Here is a 22,626-nt window from a genome sequence, read left to right as displayed (position 1 = left end):
AATGTTTCGCCTCTCCCGCTTTTTTTTACCATAACCTATGTAAGTGCCTCTAAGAAGCAACGTTGCCAAGTGTCGTGCTTAGTAACTTCTGATTGATAAAAAAAAAGTGTTTTTTTATACAAAATAATTAATTTTGAGTCTCACAGGTTATGACTGATCATTTTTTTGGACAATATTTAAACATCAGTTCTTTAGCTTTAACTGTAAAAAGTTACATCAATATCTCGCTGTCATTTTTCTCACAATTGAATTTTAAAGATCATGAAAGTGCATTTTCAAATAAGACACAATGTAAAATGTGAAAACATAAAATTGTTTATAACTTTTCTTATACATTGTGCAGACCTCTAAAAATTTAACTACATATTTTTTAAACCAACATCTACCATTATTCCAAGTTTCATCAAAAACTTGCTGTTAATTCTATTTCCGAGGGTACTTCCTTAAATGTTAAACTTTAAATAGTTCTAGAAGACACAATTTTTTATTATTTAACAAATTCTTTATGCAATAAATTCCTTATTTACTATTAAATACTGTGGATAAATTCTTTTGTGCATATTCGAAAGTTGAAAAATTGTATTTTTGGCCAAAATTCGACGATCCTGGCCCACTGTGCGGTAGTGTATATTTTATTATTCGACTCTAAGAAAATCAATTTGTCTCAATTTATATTATCATTGCATTATATATAAAAGGCATTAATTAAAAAAGACTAGATAAATTTTTGTGTGCGTTCATTTATTTAAGCAAAAATAAATACACAGCTGCATTAAAATAAATTCCAACTTTCACTATAGCTTTGTTTGACATTTATAAAATTAACATCATTTAGAGTATTTACATTTACCTTCATTTCTTCGTTAAAAATACAGCGTGATCATTACGAAAACACGCACTTAGAACTATATATATTTAAATACTTTTAGAAACTGAGAAAAAAAGGCTTCGAAAGGCGCATATTTGACGTTTTGTTTAATTAGGCGATTCGAAAATTTCAATTTTAATGCGATAAAAAAATGACAATCAGTGATCAATAATCAACCATTTGTCTGTAATTTGGTCGATTTGTTTCGAGAGGAGTGGATTACGAAGACGCATTTTTACTTCCAATTTACCACCCGTTGCTTTTCTTCCATCCATCAACTGAAAAAAACAATATATTTAAAAATGTATTCTTTTAATTCGATATTTTACTTTTTCATATTTTAAATGTTTCACTAGAAAAAAATCATTATAAATCTCAGAGCCTTTACATTTTAAACTTGTTACATCGTTAATTATATTTACAATTGAATTAATATTACTAGCGGAATTAAATACACTGCTCCAAAAACTATAAAAAAACTTGTTAATCATATACAACCAACATGGAAAGATAATAATTACCTCATTTCAAAAAGTTTCTTTCCCGACCTCATGTTATGTACAAAATCGTATACTTTTTTAAAAGTACAATATATGAATAAAAACTCAATGCTATGATTCATAATTTATATCAATTAATAAATGTGATTAATTTATATAAATGATCTTATGCAAGAATAAAAAAATTGAAATACAATTTTATAGGAAATTACTTTTCCATGTCAAAGAATAAAACATAAATTAGAGTCGACTAACACGACATGATAAAATTTGGTAAGAAATTTTCATTTCCCACATAATTATAGTTGCCTCTACAAACTTTAAAATCATTTCAAAAACTCAAAAAACTAAAAGATGTTAGTACTAAAATTTAATTACCGGAAAAGAATCGTGTAAAATGCACTGTGTTTCGAGAGGTTGTAATTTCACAGACACAGTTCCAAGTAAACTATCACGTTTGAAAAATCCCCTGAAATAAAAAATACATGATTTAATGCAAAAATTAATGTTTTAATGTTCTGAAGCATATTCTACTATACTACTAATGCAACTAAAACAAATTCTACAAGAGTAAATTATTTATAACTGTATGATTTAAGAGTGTAGTTTTATAAGCTCCTACAAGACTTTTTTTATTAGAACATTTAGATAAGTTTGAAAAGATCATTTAAATTTTTTATGTTCATGTGTCATTCCACCCCAATTGAAAAAATATGAATGTAATTAAATGTGTATTTGCAAGTGCAACTACATGCGTAATTATACGTTTAATTATAAATGAATTGACACCTTTGAATTAGAATCAGGATTTATACGTGTAAATACCCCAACAGCACCGAAACTTTCCTGATAATGTATTAATTATTTATTTGCAATGTATAGAATATTTAAATGCAAAGTTTAAGATTGTGTAATAATTTAAATATCCCGATTAAATAAATGTTTAGTGCGAAACTTTCCTGAACATATAAATTACATTTTCGGATAAATCGATTTAGGCGAAAATTATATTTACATGTTCAGGTAACTTTCATGTTAAACATTTATTTAATCGAAACATTTAAATTTACACACAATTTTCAATAAAATTTGCAATTAAATATTCCAAACATTGCAAGTAAATATTTAAAAAATTTACAGTGTTGTGGGGAAACTTTCAGAAAAATTATTGTTCTATCTGGTAGTATAATAACCAAAAAAAATATTATATTTTCCAAAATTTGACGATACTGGGGAGGAAAAATTTCAGAAATTTCACTTGAGACGCTATGCTATTTGAAGTTTCTTTGTAATAGAAAAAACTCAATTTTTGTTTTTAGTTTTTTGATGCTCTATCAATTGGTAAAGAAGTCACGCAGCAGCAATCACGTTACTGACGGTGATAACATGTAACGTTTCGAAACGCCGTAACACATTTTTTCAAAATTAATATTTTAAGGGTCAACCCTAGTTGTAGCGCGAAAAAATTGAACATTTTCATTAATTTTTTTAAGAAAAAGCCACCAACATTTTTAAGTAAAACAAATTATTCTCTAAAATTACACAAGTCAATCTAAATATTCCCATAAAATTTTTTTAAAAATATTAAAAAGTTTACTTCATGAAAAATATGGTTTGCGGTGACCACGATTTCAAGGAGCTGGTTCGTCAGAACCACAAAATTCAAACGAATTTAGTTAAAGTAGAATCTAGTCCTTAATCGAAGGATTTAAAAAAAATTCATTTTTGACAAAATCGCAACCGCTCAAACTCAACGTTTCGATTTTCACTAAAAAACTATGGTTTTTCAGCTATAAAAGAGAGATTTTTGCATTCAAAAATCCTCCAATTAATGACTAAATTTTTACGTATTAAAGCCTACCAATTTCGAGCAAAATCGGTGCAGTAGTTTTTTAATTTTTAAATCTGTTCTGCTCATAGGAAAAAAAAATCCATTTGTACTTATTTATTTTTAAAAAATGCCGTTTTTCTAGAAAATTAAAAAATAAAATTCACCAATAAAAAGAGCATTAAAAAATTTTACAGGAATATATTTCACAATTTTTTTCTTTTATTGCATGTATAGAGAGAAAAAATTAAAAATGTAGATCGTGTCAAACGAAATTAATAAAATTGCTCCCCCTCTATCCCGCAAATTTTTCAAAAAAGTTAAAAATTTTTGTAGTTTATGTTACCATTAGATAGAACATTGAATTCCCCCAGTGTAAATTTTCTTCAAAAAGTTAAGTTTTCAGCATAGGACATTACACGTAAAATGCCTCATATGTACAATAAATAAACAAAAAATAAATTTTTTGGAAAAAAGTCATTTATGAGAAACTAGATAATGCAGATTAGAAAATGATAGGCGAAAGAAATTGAAAAACTACTTTTCCCAGTTGTCTAGAATAAATGGATCCATTCACCAAGTAGCTACACCGGAAGTCAAGCATGCGTTTACGAAATTTTCATACCTTGGGTGAGTGCAACACAGGATTGGGTTCAGCGAGCATCTGCAAGCAATAACCTATTCTATGAACTATATGATAACCTGACAAATAAGCAGGAATCCATTTCACACCGAAAATAACAATGAATTAAACAAAAAAGTTAATGAAAACAAATTACCATTAAAAATCAACCAAAGTTATTACCAGTGCGATTCTTGGCAAAAAGAAGAGACTGAACATTAGAATGTCCTAAAAACATTCTTGAAACACAATAATGGATAAGGATCTTTACAATTCTTAAAAAACAAATTCTTTTATACAAAACATATATGTGACCTGGTCTAGGTGTCAAAAAATCAGTGGGAAAAAGTTGATTGTCGTGGAAAATTCAGTCTAGAGGTTACGAATATTATTTGTTTTTAATAAATTTTTTTTAAATGAAAGTTTATAAAATTGAGCACCGATCAGATCAAATCTGATATCTTAACTTAAAAAAATTTGAATGCTACGCATTTGTTAACTAATATTTTGTAGATTTTTTTCTCTTTTGTTCATATATATTGTTAAATAAAAAAATTTGTTAACAGTTTTCAAAATTCTACCGCCACAGATCGGTGCGCAATTTTATAATCTCTCATTTAAAAAAAAATTTATTAAAAACAAATAATATTCGTAACCTCTAGACTGAATTTTCCACGACAATAAACTTTTTCCCATTGTGGAGTTGGCGCGCGTTTTTAATAAAAAATTCGTTTTGTACATTCCAAATTGAAAATACCAAAATTGTTTTTTGGGGCTTCAAGAAGAGACTACTGAGTACACTTCCTATGAGTTTCATTGCAATTGGAGCGGTAGAACACATAAATAATTCAAATTGTTTATAAAATTGTTATTGAAAATATGGAATTTTTAAATTTACAATCTTGCAAATATTTTCTTTTAAAAGAGTGGACATTTTTGTGTAATCAGTGTAAGTTTCATTAATTTATTGTCAACGGCTTTTGAGTTATTAATTTTTAAAAAAAAATTTGTAATATTTTGTTAATGCAAAAAAAATAACAAAAATTTTAAATTTCAAAAAACAGTTGTGCGATTCCATGGGAGATTTTAGTTTTTTCGGAGTAAGTAAACCAATTGCAATGAAATTTTGGAATTTAAATCTACACATAAAAAGACATATTTCCACCAAATATTACGTCAAAATATTCAGTAGTTTTTGAGATGTCAAAATTTTGGAAAAATTTTGAAATCGTTATATCTTCTTTCCATCTTAACCAAATCACTTAATTTTTTTTGGAGAAAATTCAGCATAAAAAAACGAAAAAGTTTTTTATATTATGTTTATACAAAATTTTTGTAAACAAAAAATTTATTAAATAATAATTGAATAACTTTTGAATAGCTTCACGGAATTGAATGAAATAAACACTAAAATAATCTTACTTTTGATTTCTTTAAGATTCCGAAAAAAATACCTGGCAACGAGATTGTCTTCATATAATATTTTTAATATTTTTGTTCACTTATGAGCGTAAACATTAGAAGTTTCTGCTACTTTACGTGCAAATTCAGGTGCGCGCGCAGACCTCTCTTTCTAATCATCTCCGAATTTCCGGTTTCAGAGAGAGAGGTCTGCGCGCGCACCTGAATTTGCACGTAAAGTAGCAGAAACTTCTAATGTTTACGCTCATAAGTGAACAAAAATATTAAAAATATTATATGAAGACAATCTCGTTGCCAGGTATTTTTTTCGGAATCTTAAAGAAATCAAAAGTAAGATTATTTTAGTGTTTATTTCATTCAATTCCGTGAAGCTATTCAAAAGTTATTCAATTATTATTTAATAAATTTTTTGTTTACAAAAATTTTGTATAAACATAATATAAAAAACTTTTTCGTTTTTTTATGCTGAATTTTCTCCAAAAAAAATTAAGTGATTTGGTTAAGATGGAAAGAAGATATAACGATTTCAAAATTTTTCCAAAATTTTGACATCTCAAAAACTACTGAATATTTTGACGTAATATTTGGTGGAAATATGTCTTTTTATGTGTAGATTTAAATTCCAAAATTTCATTGCAATTGGTTTACTTACTCCGAAAAAACTAAAATCTCCCATGGAATCGCACAGTTAAAAGTGTTTTTTTGTTTTGTTGTGAACTATAGATTTTTATAAAAGTTTTAACATTTTAGAAAATTAATTAAATTTTTTTAACATAGTTGAGCTGGTCTGACCCTGTTATATTCAATAATAATTGCAGCAACCTCCTCAGTTTTTCGTTAGAAGTTATTTTGTTAATTAGATACTCAGTGATTTGTGAGATCTTTTTTTACGAATCCAGTGTCAGAGTTTTAAAATTTGAAATGGCGGATCCATTATAGTGGACGAAATTTAAAATTTATCGTATTCGCAAGAACTTTTTCATTCAGCGGGTTTTGAATTTTGAAAATCTGATATCGAATTCGTAATCCAACCCAATAAACCACCAACTAATAATTTTTAAGCGAATCCGTCCGCCATATTGGATACGCCATTTTGAATTTTTAAAATCCAACACCGAATTCGTAATCATCGCTTGCAAAAAACCCCAGAGTAACAAATTAACAAAGTAACAACAAACGGGAAACCCCTTTTCCTAGAGCAGGTCACATATAATGTTTTATATATTTTCATGAAAAATGGATAATTTTTCATTTTCTCAGAATTATAAAAACCGAAAACCAATCTCAAAACTCTTTTCTTTAACGCATTTCAGTAAACAAATAATCTAGTATCGCAAGAGAAAACTTAAAAGTAAGACAAAAGTAGTTAATAAAACCCTTCATATGTAATAATAACAAGCAAATATAGTGAAAATTACCCTTTAGACCAAATTTGGCATTTCAATGAATGCCTTTTGAAAGTTCTTTGGCATTGACGAGAACTACGGTCAATAATTCCGTTTAATGGAAAAACAGCATTATATTCTGGATTAGTACTGTCTCGAACTGTCGAAGTTGAATCCGTCGTGTGATTATCAGCAGGATAAGGAAATTCAAATATCACATAAGTGTCAGCTTCTTTTGAAAAATTCACTCCTCGAATTATTGATAATTCCAAATCTCCGTCACTTAAATCTGTACAACATCTATAAATCAATTTATGGATGAAAATTTATTATTAAATTCATTGCCAATTTTTTAAAAATGTGTAATTTAAAAAGTTGAAAATTAAATTTTTAAGAGCACTGAGAAAAAAGAGGGCGCGTTGCAGCACATTTTCGATTCATGTTGCGCGACTCAACCCTGTGTTCTGCTAGACACTTTTCTGGGGCGTGCAGCGGACTCCTGAGTCGAGGCGAGCTGTATTTGAAGCGTATTACACGCTCTTTGGGGCGTGCTGCACGCCCCAGAAAGTGTGTAGAAGAATTCAGGGTTGAGTCGCACAACATGAATCGAAAATGTGCTGTAACGCGCCCTCTTTTTTCTCAGTGAGAGAATAAAAACGAATACGTACTGAACAATAGCATATGTTTTGACCACGTAATGATGTTGAGGAGGAGGTGAACTGCTTCGTTTACGCACTCGGAGCATGTCTAAATCTCGAGTATAACCCAAAGCCAGCCTCTCCCATCTATTGTAACCAGGAACATCGCCTAGACCCTTACAATGATCCCTTGTTGACAAACACCACTAAAATAAAATTATTGGATTTTATTTAAGTAACAAATATTTTAATTATTACAGGATTCACTTTCGTCTAAAGAGTGTAACAGTCATATTTCTTAACTTATGCACTTAAAAATTAGATTTTTTTAAAACATTGTGTTTTTGGTTCGCTACTTATAAATCCGGTGTCAGATTTTAAACAATCAAAATGATTGAACCAATAGGGCGGACATATTTTATATAAATTCAAAGGATTGACTTAAATTAAAACTCTTAATGTGCATTTAAGTCCCAGTTGCGTAAGACAAAAAAAAGTAAATTTTGAAAATAATGTGGGCAAATATTCCAAGAATGTGTTATTATAAAGTTTCAAGATATTTATTGAATTTTTCATTTAGAAGTGATTTCTAATGTATTTTTGTCCTTTTAATATGATCTCGGATACCAAAATTGCCTATCACCAGGGATGGGTGCGTATAATACATGATGTATAATACGTGGTTTTATACATGTATAATACTACGTATATTACGTCCTAGGTTTTCTACATTATGTATATTACATGTGATGACGTAACTTGGTAACTGAAAGGTGGTGTTTTAAAATTTCTTAGTTTACAATAATTAATAAAACAATAAGTTGTTAATTTTTAAATTAACAAAATTTTTATTGTTTTGTTAATAGTAAAATAAAATGTTTATTAATCTTTACATATTTAATTTCTTTTATTTAGAAATTTGATCATAACCGTCACAGTAATATATGTATATATAAGCATACAACATAACCTATATTTACTAGTGTCATAGTACGTGTAACATGTGCAAAACTTTTTTTATCAATTAAAATTTTGTTTTAAATTTAAATATAGGAATTATAGGAATAATAGGAATATGAATAATAAATAACAAACATTTGAGGTTATGGTAAAGAGGGTAAACAAGTCAAAATAAGTCTGCTATCATGATTATGTATTTTACCTAGTTTTATACAGTTTTATACGTATAATACGTCGAAAATGTATTATACGTATAAAACCTCGAGTGACACGTCAAAACCCATCCCTGCTTGTGTTTGTCTTGCATAACCAAGAAATTTCAGAGAAATTCAAACCTAGTAAAATTATAATTTAAAAAAAAAGAAAACACTTTTCACAATATCTATTTCTTAATCACAATATTTTGGAATAAACAATTTAATAAAATTTCAATTTATTTAGAAATAATGAAAACATTTTTTTATAGTTTTATTTTTTAATCACAATTTAATTAACCCGTTGACTGTCGCTGACGCATATATGCGCAAAACAAAACTGGCCAAAAGTGGTTCATGACGCATATATGCGCAACTTAAAAAAGGTGATTAAAAACTTCTTAAATGTTACTGAAACCGGTTACTCGGGGGTTTTCGAGGTCGCTTATTACGAATATGACATTCGTTTTCCAAAATTCAAAATGGCGGATCCAATATGGCGAACAACAAAATAAAAAATTGATCAGATTGACTTGAAACGTAGTACTCGGGGGTTTTTAGGGTCGCTGATTACAAATCTGTCATTATTTTTTCAGGGTATTTATCGAAATTTGATTTCACCAAAAATTATCATACTGATATCAGATTAACCAGTTTCAAACAAATTCAATAAATTTTAAAAAATTTTCCGCCATATTGAACCAGATATTTTGAATTTTGAAAAACTGATTTCAGATTCGTAATCAGCGACCCTGAAAATCCCCAAGTATTCAGTTTCAAGCCAATCTGATCAATTTTTTATTTCGTTGTCCGCCATATTGGATCCGCCATTTTGAATTCTGGAAAACTAATGTTAGATTCGTAATCAGCGACTCTTAAAACCCCCGAGTAACAAGTTTCAAGCAAATTCGACGAATTTTGAAAAATTTCCGCAATCTTGGATCCGCTATTTTGAATTTTGAAAAACTGATGTCAGATTCGCAATCAGCGACCCCAGAAACCTTAAGGTACCAAGTTTCATAAAAATCCATTAAAAATTTTTTCAACACACTTTTGGCCCAAACAGTGTAAATCTCGTTGACAGCCAAGGGGTTAAGAAGTAGAAATTTATGAGAATCATTTCCTTTTTTACAAAAAAACAAAATTTTGTCCAAAATTATGATTAAATGCTGACAATTATTATTCACTAATTTCCATTCCACAAGGAAAATTTGTTGAAAAATTTTTAGTTTTTTTAAGAAAGAAATGAAAACATCTCAGGGTATTGCCACGCTTTTACTCATTTGATATTCCCTGACTTTTCCAGGTTTTCCACGTTAAAAAACGGAATTTTTCTAGGTTTTTAAAACTATATTTATTTTTTACCTAATTAAATAACTAATAAATTTTTATAAATACACGGAACTTTGATATTATACTGTATTCTTCTGCATTATTATAATATTTATTTATTACTCAATCAGAGTTGCCATGAAAATTAAGTTTTCTTTTTCCCTACTGACTCTAATGAATATTCCGATTCACTCTAAAAGTAATTAGATAGTTAAAGAATGTTCTAATTACATTTATTTACAAATTTTTTTAATTGTAAAATTATTCGAAAACATCAATAACTTCTTTTTTAAATAAATATATTATCGAGGAGGTATTTACTTGTGTATTAGCGTGTACGCTCCTCACGTAATAGTCATGTAATAGTCACGTAATAGAGTGTAATAGAGCATTATTACGTCAGTGTAATACCACCACTGAGAGAAATGGATAGTCAGATTTTGATGTTAAAAAGATGATGTTACACGATACTATCATTATGCTACTGCCAACCATCACAGATGCTAAAAAAATATAGTTATGCTACCCCGTACTACCAAGATGTTACTCCTGATGATATTAATGGTAACGGTGACTATCTAGATAGCTGTCTGTATACGTAGCATTAAAGATGGTAACCCTAACCACAATTATGTTACCCACTACTATAAATTTCTCTCCGTGACATAATATAGAGGTAATATTCTGTAGTAGTCAATAATACCCTGTAATAGTTCTGTAATACCCTATAATATTAGATAATACGCGTAATAGCAGGAAAATTTAGTGTATTAGAGTGTACACCATTTTAATCAGTAATTACCCCCTCGTATATTATAATCATTATTATTTTTCCAACGGAATTAGAATTTTCAAAATATTCAAATTTAAATCTTTATAAAACATGAAGAAATAGAGCACTCCTAGTCGAAGACTCGGAGTGATCGATTTCTGCATGTGTTATAATAATTAAAGATAACAGAATCATTATTTTAAATTATAAGAAAATTATTACTGCAACTTCTTCTTCAAAATTATTTCCACCATTTCAATTCAATTATTATTTTCTAGAATTTCCAACCAAAATTCTTCTTTAATTCTTTAAATTTTCGAAAAAGTTCTTTGAGAATTTTCAAATCCATTTGTTTACAATTCAATTTTACGAAATTTCGATTATTAGGAAACTCTTCAATTAAATATATATATTAGAAAATAAGAACTTCAAATAGTTTCAAAAAAATTCAATTAAACTTTTTCAAAAAAATTAGTTCTATAAAATGAATAATTAAAATTATGAAACCTTTTCAAAATTCAATTATTTTCAAAAATTCACATTATAATGCTTTTAAAATTTAATTATTATCTAAAATTTTAACTGAAATTAATTTTTAAATAAACTTTGAATCCAAAATTCTACGCGAATTCAATTATTTAAATACGAAAATAAATAATTTATTGAATAATTGAATGTTTCTCAAAAAATTGAATTTTAATGAAGAATTTTATTAAAAAATTTTTTAAATATTAAATTCTTTTGACGAATTTTAATATAATGCTTAAGAATAATTTAATTTTTCTAGAAATTTGATTAAAATTGTATGTTTTAAAAATAATTGAATACTGTAAAAAATTTGATTTTTCTTAAGTACCTACTTGAATTATTCTAAAGAAATTTTTATTATTTATGAAATAAATTATATTTTTGCGTAAAATTTTATTAAATTATTTTTTAAATAATTGAATTGTTTTATAAAACTTTACTAACATAGTAGATATTGAAAATCATTGATTTGAGGAAAATTTTTGATAATAATTGGAATTTTGCCAAGAATTTTATTGAAATTTTTGAAAATAATTGAATTTATGAAAAGAATTTTATTACTTATAAAGACAATTAAAATTTTGCCGAGAATTTTTAAAAACTTTTGAACATAATTGAATTTTTGCGAAGAATTTTATTACTTTCGAAAATAATTGAATTTCTGCAAATATTTGTACCTTCTCCAAAACTCATTTTTTAGTGTTTTTAACTAAAATTCTTATATAAATCCATTATTTCTAATAACTAATTCAATATATATTAAGAACTTTAACTAATTTCAGAAGAATTTGAATTATTAAACTTTTTCAAAAATTTAAGTTCTTTAAAGTTAAAAATTAAAACTTTGCAGTTTATCTATTTATGAAAATTGTAAACGCTACTCTTTCAAAATTTAATTAATTTTGAAATATTTAAGTAAAATTATACATTCAATAATTTATAAGTCATTATTTTATGCTAGTTGTTGAAGAATTAAGTTATTTGAAAAGATATTAATGTCAGAAGTAGAAATAATTGAAGGTTTTGTATTATTAGAATTTGTGGTGATTTCATAGTTTATAGCCACAAAAATTCAGAATTTTCTTATGAATTCGAGAAATTGATTATTTTTCCAATAAAAAAACCCAATAACTTTAGAAAACAACAATTCTTCAGGATTCTGATAAAAATTCCGACTTTTCCAGGTTTTTTGAAGGTTTATAAAATTCTCTGACATTTCCAGGTTTCCAGGTTGTATGGCAACCCTGCATCTTTCTAAATTTTAATGTATCGATTGCAATGTTTGTAATAAAATAATTGTAGTTTATAAAAAGAAACAAACATTACATAATTTAGCTTTGATATTGGACTAAAGTGTGCGAAAGGGGTTGGCCCTGTTTAGTAATAATAAAATAAATAAAAAATAATTTCTCTTTCTTAATGATTAAAAAATTTTTTAAAACGGTTTAAACAAATTTTTCTCTATATATAGATTTTAGAATCCTGTTATAATATAATAAATAAACAACAGTATCACTGATAACTGTAATTACTAATATATCTTTAACAAAGAATTTTTAAAAATGTCACCTTAATTTGTTTCAGCAATTGTGCCTCTAGATTTTCGTATATTTGATCATCAGTACCCGTGGCTTCTTCTAGACAATCTTGTTTCGATATAAGATCAAACGAATCATCATCTTTTGCTTCCAGACCACTGGCAGTCAACTGCATTTTAGCATCAGGCGACAAGGGAATAGAATTCATATCTACTGGAAGACCAGATTGACTAGCTTCAATTAACGGATCCAATCCTTTGGCTTGTCGCAAATAGTCCCTTGCAAGTTCCAAGTCTCCCTCTTTTTTTGCTTTAAGTGCTGCCATTTTGAATTCCTGTTGTCGCTGTTGTAACATCAACATCTGCTTATCGGCACGGGATGTTATAATTTTCTGTTTTTTCTCTAAATTGAAAAATATTCGGAATATTTTATTTATTCACAATTTTTTTAAGTTACTTATCGAATGCTGATTAATTAATTTCCTTATATATTCTGATAATATGCTTTTAACATTTCAAAATGAAGTACCTGCATTTGCTCTCGGTGGAACTTGAGGCCTTTTTGGCTCCTTTGGGGATTGTTTTTCAGGTACCGGATCCGATGGTGGATTGGCAACTGCTTCCGGCGGAGATGGTTGGCTCACCGTGAGAGGCGGAAAACCCGGGGGCGTTGGAAGTTCTTCGAGAGACATTGGCTTTCCACGTGCGTACAATTTGATAGCGTCTTCAAATTGTTTACAAATTCGACCGTATCTTCGAGCCTTTGATGTATTTCCTTCACCCTCAGCGGCGACTTTCGTTCGTCGATAAACTTCCAAGCGCTCCTTTAATGAGGATTCTAACGCCGAACCGGTCAACGGTTCTTGCGAATTCGCTAACCAAGAAAATTTTTAAATTATCTCATAATATCGAATTAAGAGAAACACAAAATTATAGCCTGTAAAAAGATAAAACCTTACGTGGCGATTCTTCAACAGATGGAGCTTGTTGCGCTTCACTTTCTTCTTTCTCTGATGTTGCCGGCTCTGGTGCTGTTGTTTCTGGCAATGTAGGAGTGCCGGGCATGTCGGACAAATCCACAGCGTTTCCTGTTGTAAGTTCCGCTATAACTAAATCAAATTGTTTTATAAGTTTCACGTACTGAATGGCTTGCTCCGCATTGCCTGCCCTTTTCCACGCGACAGCCGCAACTCTATATTCTTGTTGACGATTCTTTAACAAGCTTAGAGTCTCCTGATCAACTTCAACATTCGAAGTACTTGCAACTGGTTCGACAGGATCTTCAGATTTTGGACTTTCATCCACCGGAACTGCAGGTGCCGTTTCCGATTCTTCTGGTTCTATGATTAGAAAAATTATCATTTTTCAATTATGCAAATTTTACTAATTAGGATTTAATTACCAGGTGGCTTTTCAGTTGCAGATGAAATAGCTGAAGATGGAAGAACTGGAGGAATATCGTCAGTAATAATTTGCTTGCCAGAATTCGACCTTGACAACATATCTTTTAATGTTTTAATGCCTCTTCCAAATCTCCTAGCTTTCGATGTATTGTTTTCGTTTGTTGCTTTCTCTTCGGCAGTTTTATACATTGACAATCTTTCCTCTAATAATTTGACAATTTCTTCTGAAACGGGTTCACTGACTTTTTCTTCTGAAGGCTCCTCTGAGTCTGTTGGATCTGACAATTCGGGCGACATCTCTTCACCCGTAATCATATGAAGTTCTTCCTGTAAATATTGAAAACATATAAACGAATTTTCTAATAAGAATGGATTGACGGGAAATTGGAATATTTTTAAAAACTTTTCTTACCAATAAATTTGGATCGTTCTCGTCACCGGATAATTCTTCATCTGGATCTATGTCTTTTAAACTTTCATTAACCATTGCATTCAATTCTGAGTCAGGAATACGTTTAGCAGCTGAAAAATAAGTATTATAAAATATTTTTACATTTAGTCAAATTTAAAAGATGAAAGTAACTAATACAAAATTAACACAAAGCCAGTAGACTTTCTGTTAATTTTTTGATAGTCATTTTCTTATGAATAAAATAAGACTTTCGTCAAACTGTGCAGTCTTTTAAGCATTAGCCCAACTTAAAATCTTAGTCATATTGGATTAAAAAATATAAAAATCACTTCATAAATATTGGGACTACAAGATGGTACTATTTTGGGAATTAAATTTTTAAATGGCTGCTACCTCCGAGTGACCAATTTCAAGAGAATTTGATTGATTTTTAAAAATCCGTCCGTCAGAATAGATCTGCTATTTACAATATTTTAATTCTAAAGTTATATCCGTTATCAGTGACCTTAAAAACAGCTAAATAACCAATTTCAAGAGAATCCAAATATTTTAAGAATCCACAAATTTTTGTCCGTCATATTGGACCCGACATTTTGAATTTTTAAAAATTAAGGTCATATTTTCCTTTCTCCTTTCTAAAAAAAAACAGTTCGAGAAAGTCGAAGAATGAAACTCGTAAAACTCGAACTCGAACTCGAAAATCTCGAATTGGAGAACACGAAGATGACATTTTTATATAATTTTCAGAAAGAAAAGAAAAAAGAATTTATTATTTTTTAAAGGAAAAGTACAAATAATTTAATTTTTAAATAAATTATAGCATTTTTCTTAATATATTTTATTGTATTTCCTCTTTTCTAAACAAATTGAATCGAACTCGAATTGGAGGACGAAACTAATGACAACAGCTGACTCACTCTTGATTGGTCAAGATAGAAAGATGGCCGCTGTTTGTTTTCTTTTGGATCTTATACTTTATGATAGGGAAAATTAAATGGAAAGAACTAATTTAACGTAGGGAACTATTTATTTTAACTTGTCAGGAACGAGGCTTTACAAATATTGTCAGCAAGGAAATTAGAAGAAGCGAAAGGCGTCTATTTTAGGCGACATCTATATCTTGACTGGCGCCAAGTAAACAATAATTTAAAAATGAAATGTCATAAGTGTCTTTGTTGATTCTCCAACACTCCGCCTCAATTAAAACACTGATTTAAAAAAAACGAAAAAGTCCCTTTAATTTACAAAATTTTAAGTCCCAATTCACTAGCACATTTTTCGTGTTTCACTGCTGGAAGAGCTTTGGTCAGGACGTCCGCCGTCATCTCCTCGGTGGGAAGGTACACCAACTCTATGGGGTACTCCTGGATTGCGTTCCTGATGAAATGGTAGCGGATCTCAATGTGTTTCGACTTCGAGTGAAAAACGGGATTGAGGGCGAGTTTTCCGGCTGATTGATTGTCGTTAAATAAAATAATTCTCGACAAGTTCTTCAGATTTAACTCCTTTAATAGTGTGATGAGGTAAACTGCCTCCTTTGCAGCTTCGCTGAGACTCATATACTTCGCCTAAGTCGACGACAGTGCTACGGTCTTCTGTTTTCGGGAACACCAGGACACTGCTCCGCCGGAAACGATGAAGCTATAGCCGGTGTATGATGTTCGATCGATTGGACAATTTCCCCAATCTGCATCGGCATATCCGGTTACCTGTTGATCATTCCGTGAGTAGACGAGCTTCATATCAGCTGTGCCTTTGAGGTAGCGCAATATTCGTTTGGCTGCCTCCCAGAGACGTCGTCCATGGTCGTTGTTGAATTGGCTGAGTAGATTCACCGCGTGGGCGATGTCGGGACGAGTCCCGATTGCTACGTAATGAGAGAGCTCCGATCAATTCCCTGAATGGAAACGATGTTATCCTCTCCGATGCTGATGGTTTTTCCAGCTTGTTTCCGCAGACGAGAGGAGACTTCACCGGTTTGCACTCAGACATGTTGAATCTGAATAAAATTTCATTAATATATCCGGTTTGACATAATGTTATCTTGTTTAGTGTTTGTTCGATTTCAATTCCCAGACAGTAGTTGGCGGCTCCTAGATCTCTGATGTCCAAATGAGATGAGAGTCCCTTTTTGATGTCGTTCACCTTTTTTCGATTTTCCGAGATGATTAGGATGTCGTCAACATACACAAGTAGGTATGTCGGAGTTTCTTTGATTTTGTCGATGTAAAGGCACGGATCAGAATTTGTTGGATTTAGACCTATGGATTTTAATATCTCGTCCAACTTTGCGTGCCATCTGCGACCTGATTGCCGCAACCCGTAAATTGACTTTTGGAGTTTGCAGACCTTGTTTCCAGTTTTTAATGCTTCGAGCATTCTCCTTGTTTTTCGAAGAATGACTACGTCCTTTTCAGTTTTCACTATTTCTTCAAGAGATTCCTCTAACAATTCTGGAACTTTCATGAAAAGAAGGGTGTCGATTTCTCCGTTGAGGTAGGCCGCTGTTATATCTAATTGATAAATTTTTAGATTTGATTTTGCTGCGAGAGCTGCCAGCAAGCGGAGAGTTTCGAGCCTTGCTACCGGGGCGAAAGTGTCGACGAAGTCAATACCGGGTCTCTGGGAGAATCCTTGGGCAACTACCCTCGCCTTTCTCCTATTGACTGTACCATCCGGGTTGAACTTGTTTCGGAGCACTGTTCTGCAGCCGATGATCCGTTGATTAACTGGTTTGTCTACGAGTTCCCAGGTGTCATTGCTTATCAGGCACCTGGTTTCCTGATGAATAGCCGTCATCCATTCGTTGCGTTCGTTTCCAGTGATTGCGTCCTTTAGAGGCACTTCCGATACATTGAGGGCAAAATTGATGTTGAGAGATCGTTGGTTGAATGTTCGTGATTCATTTGTCTCTCGAATCCGAGGAATGGTGATCTGGTGCCTGAAGACAGCTCGTGATCACCTTCTTGTCGAAAACCGAGGAATGGAGATCCGCTGCTTATCGAGTTGTTTCGTTCTTCCACTGCGGGTGGATGTTGCTCATCGACTCTGGCTGTTGAACTTCGACTGACTAGTTCAAATTCGACGATTTTGGGAGCATCGATTGGAGCGTTGACTATTTTTGATGATTCTATGAGGTCCTCTTCCTTCAAAAGTGGAGAATGATTACTTTTCGGCTCAAAAGATTCGAGAAATTTTACGTCTCTGGATGAAACGACTTTTCTTTGCTCTGGTATCCAAATGCGATACGCTTTAGATTGATCTGCGTAGCCCACGAAGGTTCCTTTTATTCCCCTTGGATCAAACTTGCCTTTGGTGGGAGTTTTGTCCAGGATGAAGACGTTTTCCCCGAAGGTTCGCAGGTGAGAGATGTCGGGCTTTTCCCCAGTCTATTTTTGATATGGAGTTCCTTTCTCGATTCCCTTGGTGATGCAGCGATTCCGGACGTGGTTTGCGGCGGCCACGGCTTCGGCCCAGAAGGTGAGTGGTTTTCCCGATTGTGACAGCATGCAGCGAGCGGCTTCGACGAGCGTCCTGTTTTTCCGCTCTGCAACGCCGTTTTGTTGCGGCGTGTGCGGCACGGTTAGGCGATGGTGAATTCCGAATTTTTTTAGCACGACACTCAAACTTTTGTTCACATATTCACGGCCGTTGACCGATTGAACGGCTTTTATTTTGTGTCCCGTTTGATTTTCCGACATGTTTTTAAACTCGAGGAATTTTTCAATCACTTCGTCCTTTTTACGAAGAAAATAAACTTGGCACCACTTACTGAAGTCATCGATGAATGTGACGAAGTAGAATTTCCCTCCGAGAGACTCGTTTCTCATCGGCCCGCACAGGTCGGTGTGGATTAATTCCAGTGGCGCTTTCGATACACTTTTTCTTCTAGGAAAAGGGGTACTCGTGAATTTTCCCGACGCGCAAGTTTCGCACTTACTTAAATCGGTTGACACGTCGAAATTAAAGCCGGTCACGTGTTCATTTTTGAGCATGTCGATCATGTCCTTTTTGTTTAAATGGCCGAGACGGTCGTGCCAAATTTCGGTATCACTTTTGGTATTTACCACTGCACTCACTATATTTGATTCACTCGGGTTTTTACAAAGATAAAATAAATTGCCAATTCGGTTTGCCGTCAGTTTAACTACTCCTTTCGCGTCTAAGATCGTACAACAGTTTTTCTTGAAATTCACTTCATAATCGTTATCGACGATTTTCGAAACGGAGATCAAATTTAATCTTAAATCGGGAGCGTATAGAGTATCTTTTAAGTTAACTGAATTCTCCGAATTATTTATATCGAACTTCACGTTTCCCTTCGCGATTACCGGCGTCGTGGCACTGCTCGCGAGTTTGACACTTGATTCTGTTTTGACGATGTCGGTGAAAACACTTTTGTCGTGTGACAGGTGAGAGCTGCATCCACTGTCAATACACCATAGGTCACTCGCGTTTTTCGACGTTTTTTCAGAAAGGAAGCATAGGGACGTTTCTGCTACACTCGCGGATTTATTTTCGTATTTTCGTTTACAAAAGCACTCACTTTCTCTGTGTCCTTTTCGATCACAGAAATTACACTTGCCGTTGAATTTTTGTTGTTTTTTCGAATTCCGCGTTCCTCCGTTTTGATTTCCGACTGTTCGTGTTCCGTCGTTTCGAGTTCCGTCGTTTCGCGTTTCGTTTTTCGCTTTGTTGAATGAGTTTCGATTTCGGTTTACGAACATAGCGGAATCGTCTTTATCTTCTTTTCGCTGTCTCGCATTATATTCCTCTATTATTTTAATTTTTAAACTTTCCGGATCCGGCAGCTTGTCGCGGGATTCAATTGCGCAGCGAAAATTTTCGAAGCTGCTCGGAAGGCTGTAGAGTAGTATAATAGCGAGAAAGTCTCCGTTAATCTCGATTTCCATGGCTTGAAGTTTGTCGACTACGTCGAAAAATTCTCCGAGGTGTTGCTTCGCGTCGTCCCCTTCCGCCATTTTATGTTGAATGAGTCGTTTAAGGAGGGTGGCTTTTCTAGCCGGTCCTTTCGATGCGTAGATTCTCTCGAGTTTGGTCCAGATCTCGTTGGATGTGACACATCCTTTGGTCTGTTTTAGTTCAGAAGGGCTTATGCAAAGTATAAGGTCTGATTTTGCCTTCCGGTCGGTTTTCAGCCATTCCTTGAGCGCGGCTTCGGCTGCCGGTCGCTCTGCCCCTTCTTCTGGAATTTCGGGTTGTGGTATATCTCCTGAGACATAGCTCCATGTGTCATTTTTAATGAAGAGAGCTTCAACCTGTGTCCTCCATGTATCATAGTTGTGTCTCGACAACATTTCGATTCGTATGGAGTTCGTGCTTCCGCCGTTCGCCATTTTCGACCGAAGTGAGGTTATACGAGAACACTCTTGATAACGGGTGGAAACGACACTCCCGAAATTACTTTCGTATTTATATCTAATTCAATAATTAGGATACGATTTTCGTGGGGCCTGGGCCCATAACCTGATAGGAAAAATTAAATGGAAAGAACTAATTTAACGTAGGGAACTATTTACTTTAACTTGTCAGGAACGAGGCTTTACAAATACTGTTAGCAAGGAAATTAGAAGAAGCGTAAGGCGTCTATTTTAGGCGACATCTATATCTTGACTGGCGCCAAGTAAACAATAATTTAAAAATGAAATGTCATAAGTGTCTTTGTTGATTTTCCAACACTTTATTTTCGGCAAATAATTGTTTTTCTTTATTATTTATTATATAAATAAAAGTATGTTAAATGTTTTTTATTTAGTATTTTTAGGCTGAGTGTACAATAGAAAAAAATCATGTGTTGAAGAATATGTTGTGTATATAGTATTTCTGATTATTTATTGCTAAAATGTCAGAATGAAAAGAAATAAGTTTCTCCTTAAAATTGAGAAAATTAAATTATTTATTAAATTAATAAGTTACTATCTTTAATTATCTGCAATTAATAATCAAACGGTTTTGAATAATCCTGTAATGTATATATGATTTTTATTTAAAACCTATTTTATTTTTTTTTTATTATAAAAAAATCACCTTAACTAATATATATTATGCGAATTATTTATGAATTAAATTTTTAAATTAAATCAAAAAATTAATTTAACCTTGAAGGCATTTGAATTATTATGCCGTCACAGCTTTAGGAAAAATGCCCTTAATCTCAATTTAAAACTTTCATAGAAAATTGACGTGTTAAATGGAAATAACGAAGCAACGTAGGCGGTTGAGAAAAGCCGCTATTTTTTGGTAAAATGTCATTGAAAAAGATTCATGTGCTTGAAAATTTTATTTTTATTGCATAAAAATTAAAGAAATTAAATTAATTTAAAGGGAAGAATATCGTAGAGAAGCAAAATTGCATGTTAAAATGTTTAAAGAAAAATTACGTGTTGAATGGAAAACGGAAGCAACGAAGTCGACCACGAAGCGGTCGACGGAGGCGCTAGTTATAGTAAGCGAATCAGGTTTACTATAAATTCTTCAAAATTGGCTAGTAAAAATACACCAATTACCATACATCTAATTGCTAGGGTCTAAAACTGAAAAATTTAAAGCTGGTGAACACTTTTTTCGAAATTTTTCATTTTTCTGAAAATACTACTATTCAATCAATTCTAATTATATTATTTTCAATGAAAAATATAAATATATATATTACATTGAAAAATACATGTCCGTACCAAGTTTGAACACAATCGGCTGAGTAGTTTTTATTCAAGAGAAAAACTGTAATTTTGCCAAAAAGCAAAACTACTAGGGTCCTGTACGGTACACTTTGTGTACAGAACCCTAAAAAGGAACTTTAGTCATCGCTATTTTGTGTCAACCATTTAAAAATTTAATTCCCAAAATTGTTCTATCTTGTGGCTCTAATACTTTTGACGTTACATTTATAACACTAAATTGTATTCTGAAGGGTTTAGATATGAAAATATTTCAAAAATAATAAAAAATCGTGTTTTTTTAAATGGTGTATAAATTGTATATTTAAAAATTAAATTGATATAATTAAAATTATAAACATAACTTAAAATTATTTGCTCCCTAGTAATAGGGGATGAATTAAAGTGGATTGGCATTTTTATGACCATAAATTCCAAACCAATTCCGTTTTTATCCGCAATCGTAATGAATTCCTTTTACTATTGTTAAGTTATTTACAACTTACAAGTGTAAATGAATTCTTAACAGGTTTTTAAATTATTTTTAAGATCATAGAAACAATATCATTGAAAATATCTGCTTTTAAGCATTAATGAATTTCATAAATTTTAAAGAAGTTTTAAGCAATGTAAAGACAAAAGTTGAAATTTATTGGTTAGAACTAAAACCTGTCGAAGAGGGGTAGAACAGCTACTTTATAGTATAAAAAATAAGTTTAAAATTATAAGAATAAAATTTATTATATTTTACTTTTACGTTGTCTACGTCCAGCGTCACTTCCGGTCGTCAAAGCAGCCAATTCTGCTTCCAAATCTTCGTCGTCGTCGTCGTCCATTCCTTGGTCTTTGCCAATATCTTCAATAGAAGCAGGTACTTCAAAAATTCCATACTAAAAAAAATTTCTTTTCTTTACAATATGTATACATTTCTTCCTTATTTATTACTATTACTGTTTCATAGAGGAAGTATTAAAGTTGTATTAATATCGTTTCTTGACAAGTCCTACCCATACTCATATGACAAAATCGACAATATCATTTTTTTCAGTGTAGATACGTGGAGATTTGAGATAATTTGACAGTGTCGAGAAATAGAAAAATTATTGTAAAAGAATTTAATTCAGACGGTGTGAATTGATATTCATCGATGTTAAAGTCGATCATAAGAAAATTCTTTCCTTTACAAATATTTGGCCCTAGGCAGCGCCGGATCAAGGCTTTGGCGGGCCTGAAGCACATACAAATTTTGGGGCCCCCTCCATAACTTTTTGCATAAAAGGATTATGTTCCAAATTATTTATTTTAATTTCCTACATTACTTTAAAAGTATCAAGAAAAAAGTGTTTGATTGTAATAAATAATGATGGAACCGAAAATAATCTTTTGTATTATGTAATACATATATGATGGGGCCGGTACTATTTTGACACAAAAATTTGTGTCAAGTTTGTTATATTATATAACTGCCCTCACAGAACCAGGATATTCAGGATATCCCAGGGACGTCCTGGGGATATACAAATTGCCGCAAACAAATCGATATCTCCA

The 22,626-nt window shown here is 31.6% G+C and overlaps 1 protein-coding gene across 3 annotated transcripts in view; it reads right to left on the bottom strand.

Moving 5' to 3' along the window:
• Positions 1–720: 720 nt before the first annotated feature.
• The window catches only part of LOC122502229 (coiled-coil and C2 domain-containing protein 1-like), a 33,864-nt gene continuing 11,958 nt past the window's right edge, over positions 721–22,626 (bottom strand). For 2 of the 3 annotated variants that reach the window (XM_043612173.1, XM_043612171.1), the window contains exons 2-12: positions 21,830–21,968; positions 14,402–14,511; positions 13,989–14,316; positions 13,546–13,926; positions 13,116–13,460; positions 12,619–12,989; positions 7,294–7,469; positions 6,659–6,925; positions 3,822–3,860; positions 1,747–1,837; positions 721–1,146 (exon numbers count right to left, since the gene is read on the bottom strand). In XM_043612173.1, coding sequence (XP_043468108.1) covers positions 1,027–1,146; positions 1,747–1,837; positions 3,822–3,860; positions 6,659–6,925; positions 7,294–7,469; positions 12,619–12,989; positions 13,116–13,460; positions 13,546–13,926; positions 13,989–14,316; positions 14,402–14,511; positions 21,830–21,914 — 2,313 coding nt within the window. In that variant the 5' untranslated portion in view covers positions 21,915–21,968 and the 3' untranslated portion in view covers positions 721–1,026. The remainder of the gene's footprint in view (positions 1,147–1,746; positions 1,838–3,821; positions 3,861–6,658; positions 6,926–7,293; positions 7,470–12,618; positions 12,990–13,115; positions 13,461–13,545; positions 13,927–13,988; positions 14,317–14,401; positions 14,512–21,829; positions 21,969–22,626) is intronic. The other variant, XM_043612172.1, reaches the window with a different exon arrangement.

The sequence above is a fragment of the Leptopilina heterotoma genome, unplaced genomic scaffold (genome assembly GCF_015476425.1).
Source record: "Leptopilina heterotoma isolate Lh14 unplaced genomic scaffold, ASM1547642v1 Lhet_223, whole genome shotgun sequence".
Lineage (NCBI taxonomy): Eukaryota > Metazoa > Arthropoda > Insecta > Hymenoptera > Figitidae > Leptopilina > Leptopilina heterotoma.
This window is presented reverse-complemented; position numbering and strand designations above follow the sequence as displayed.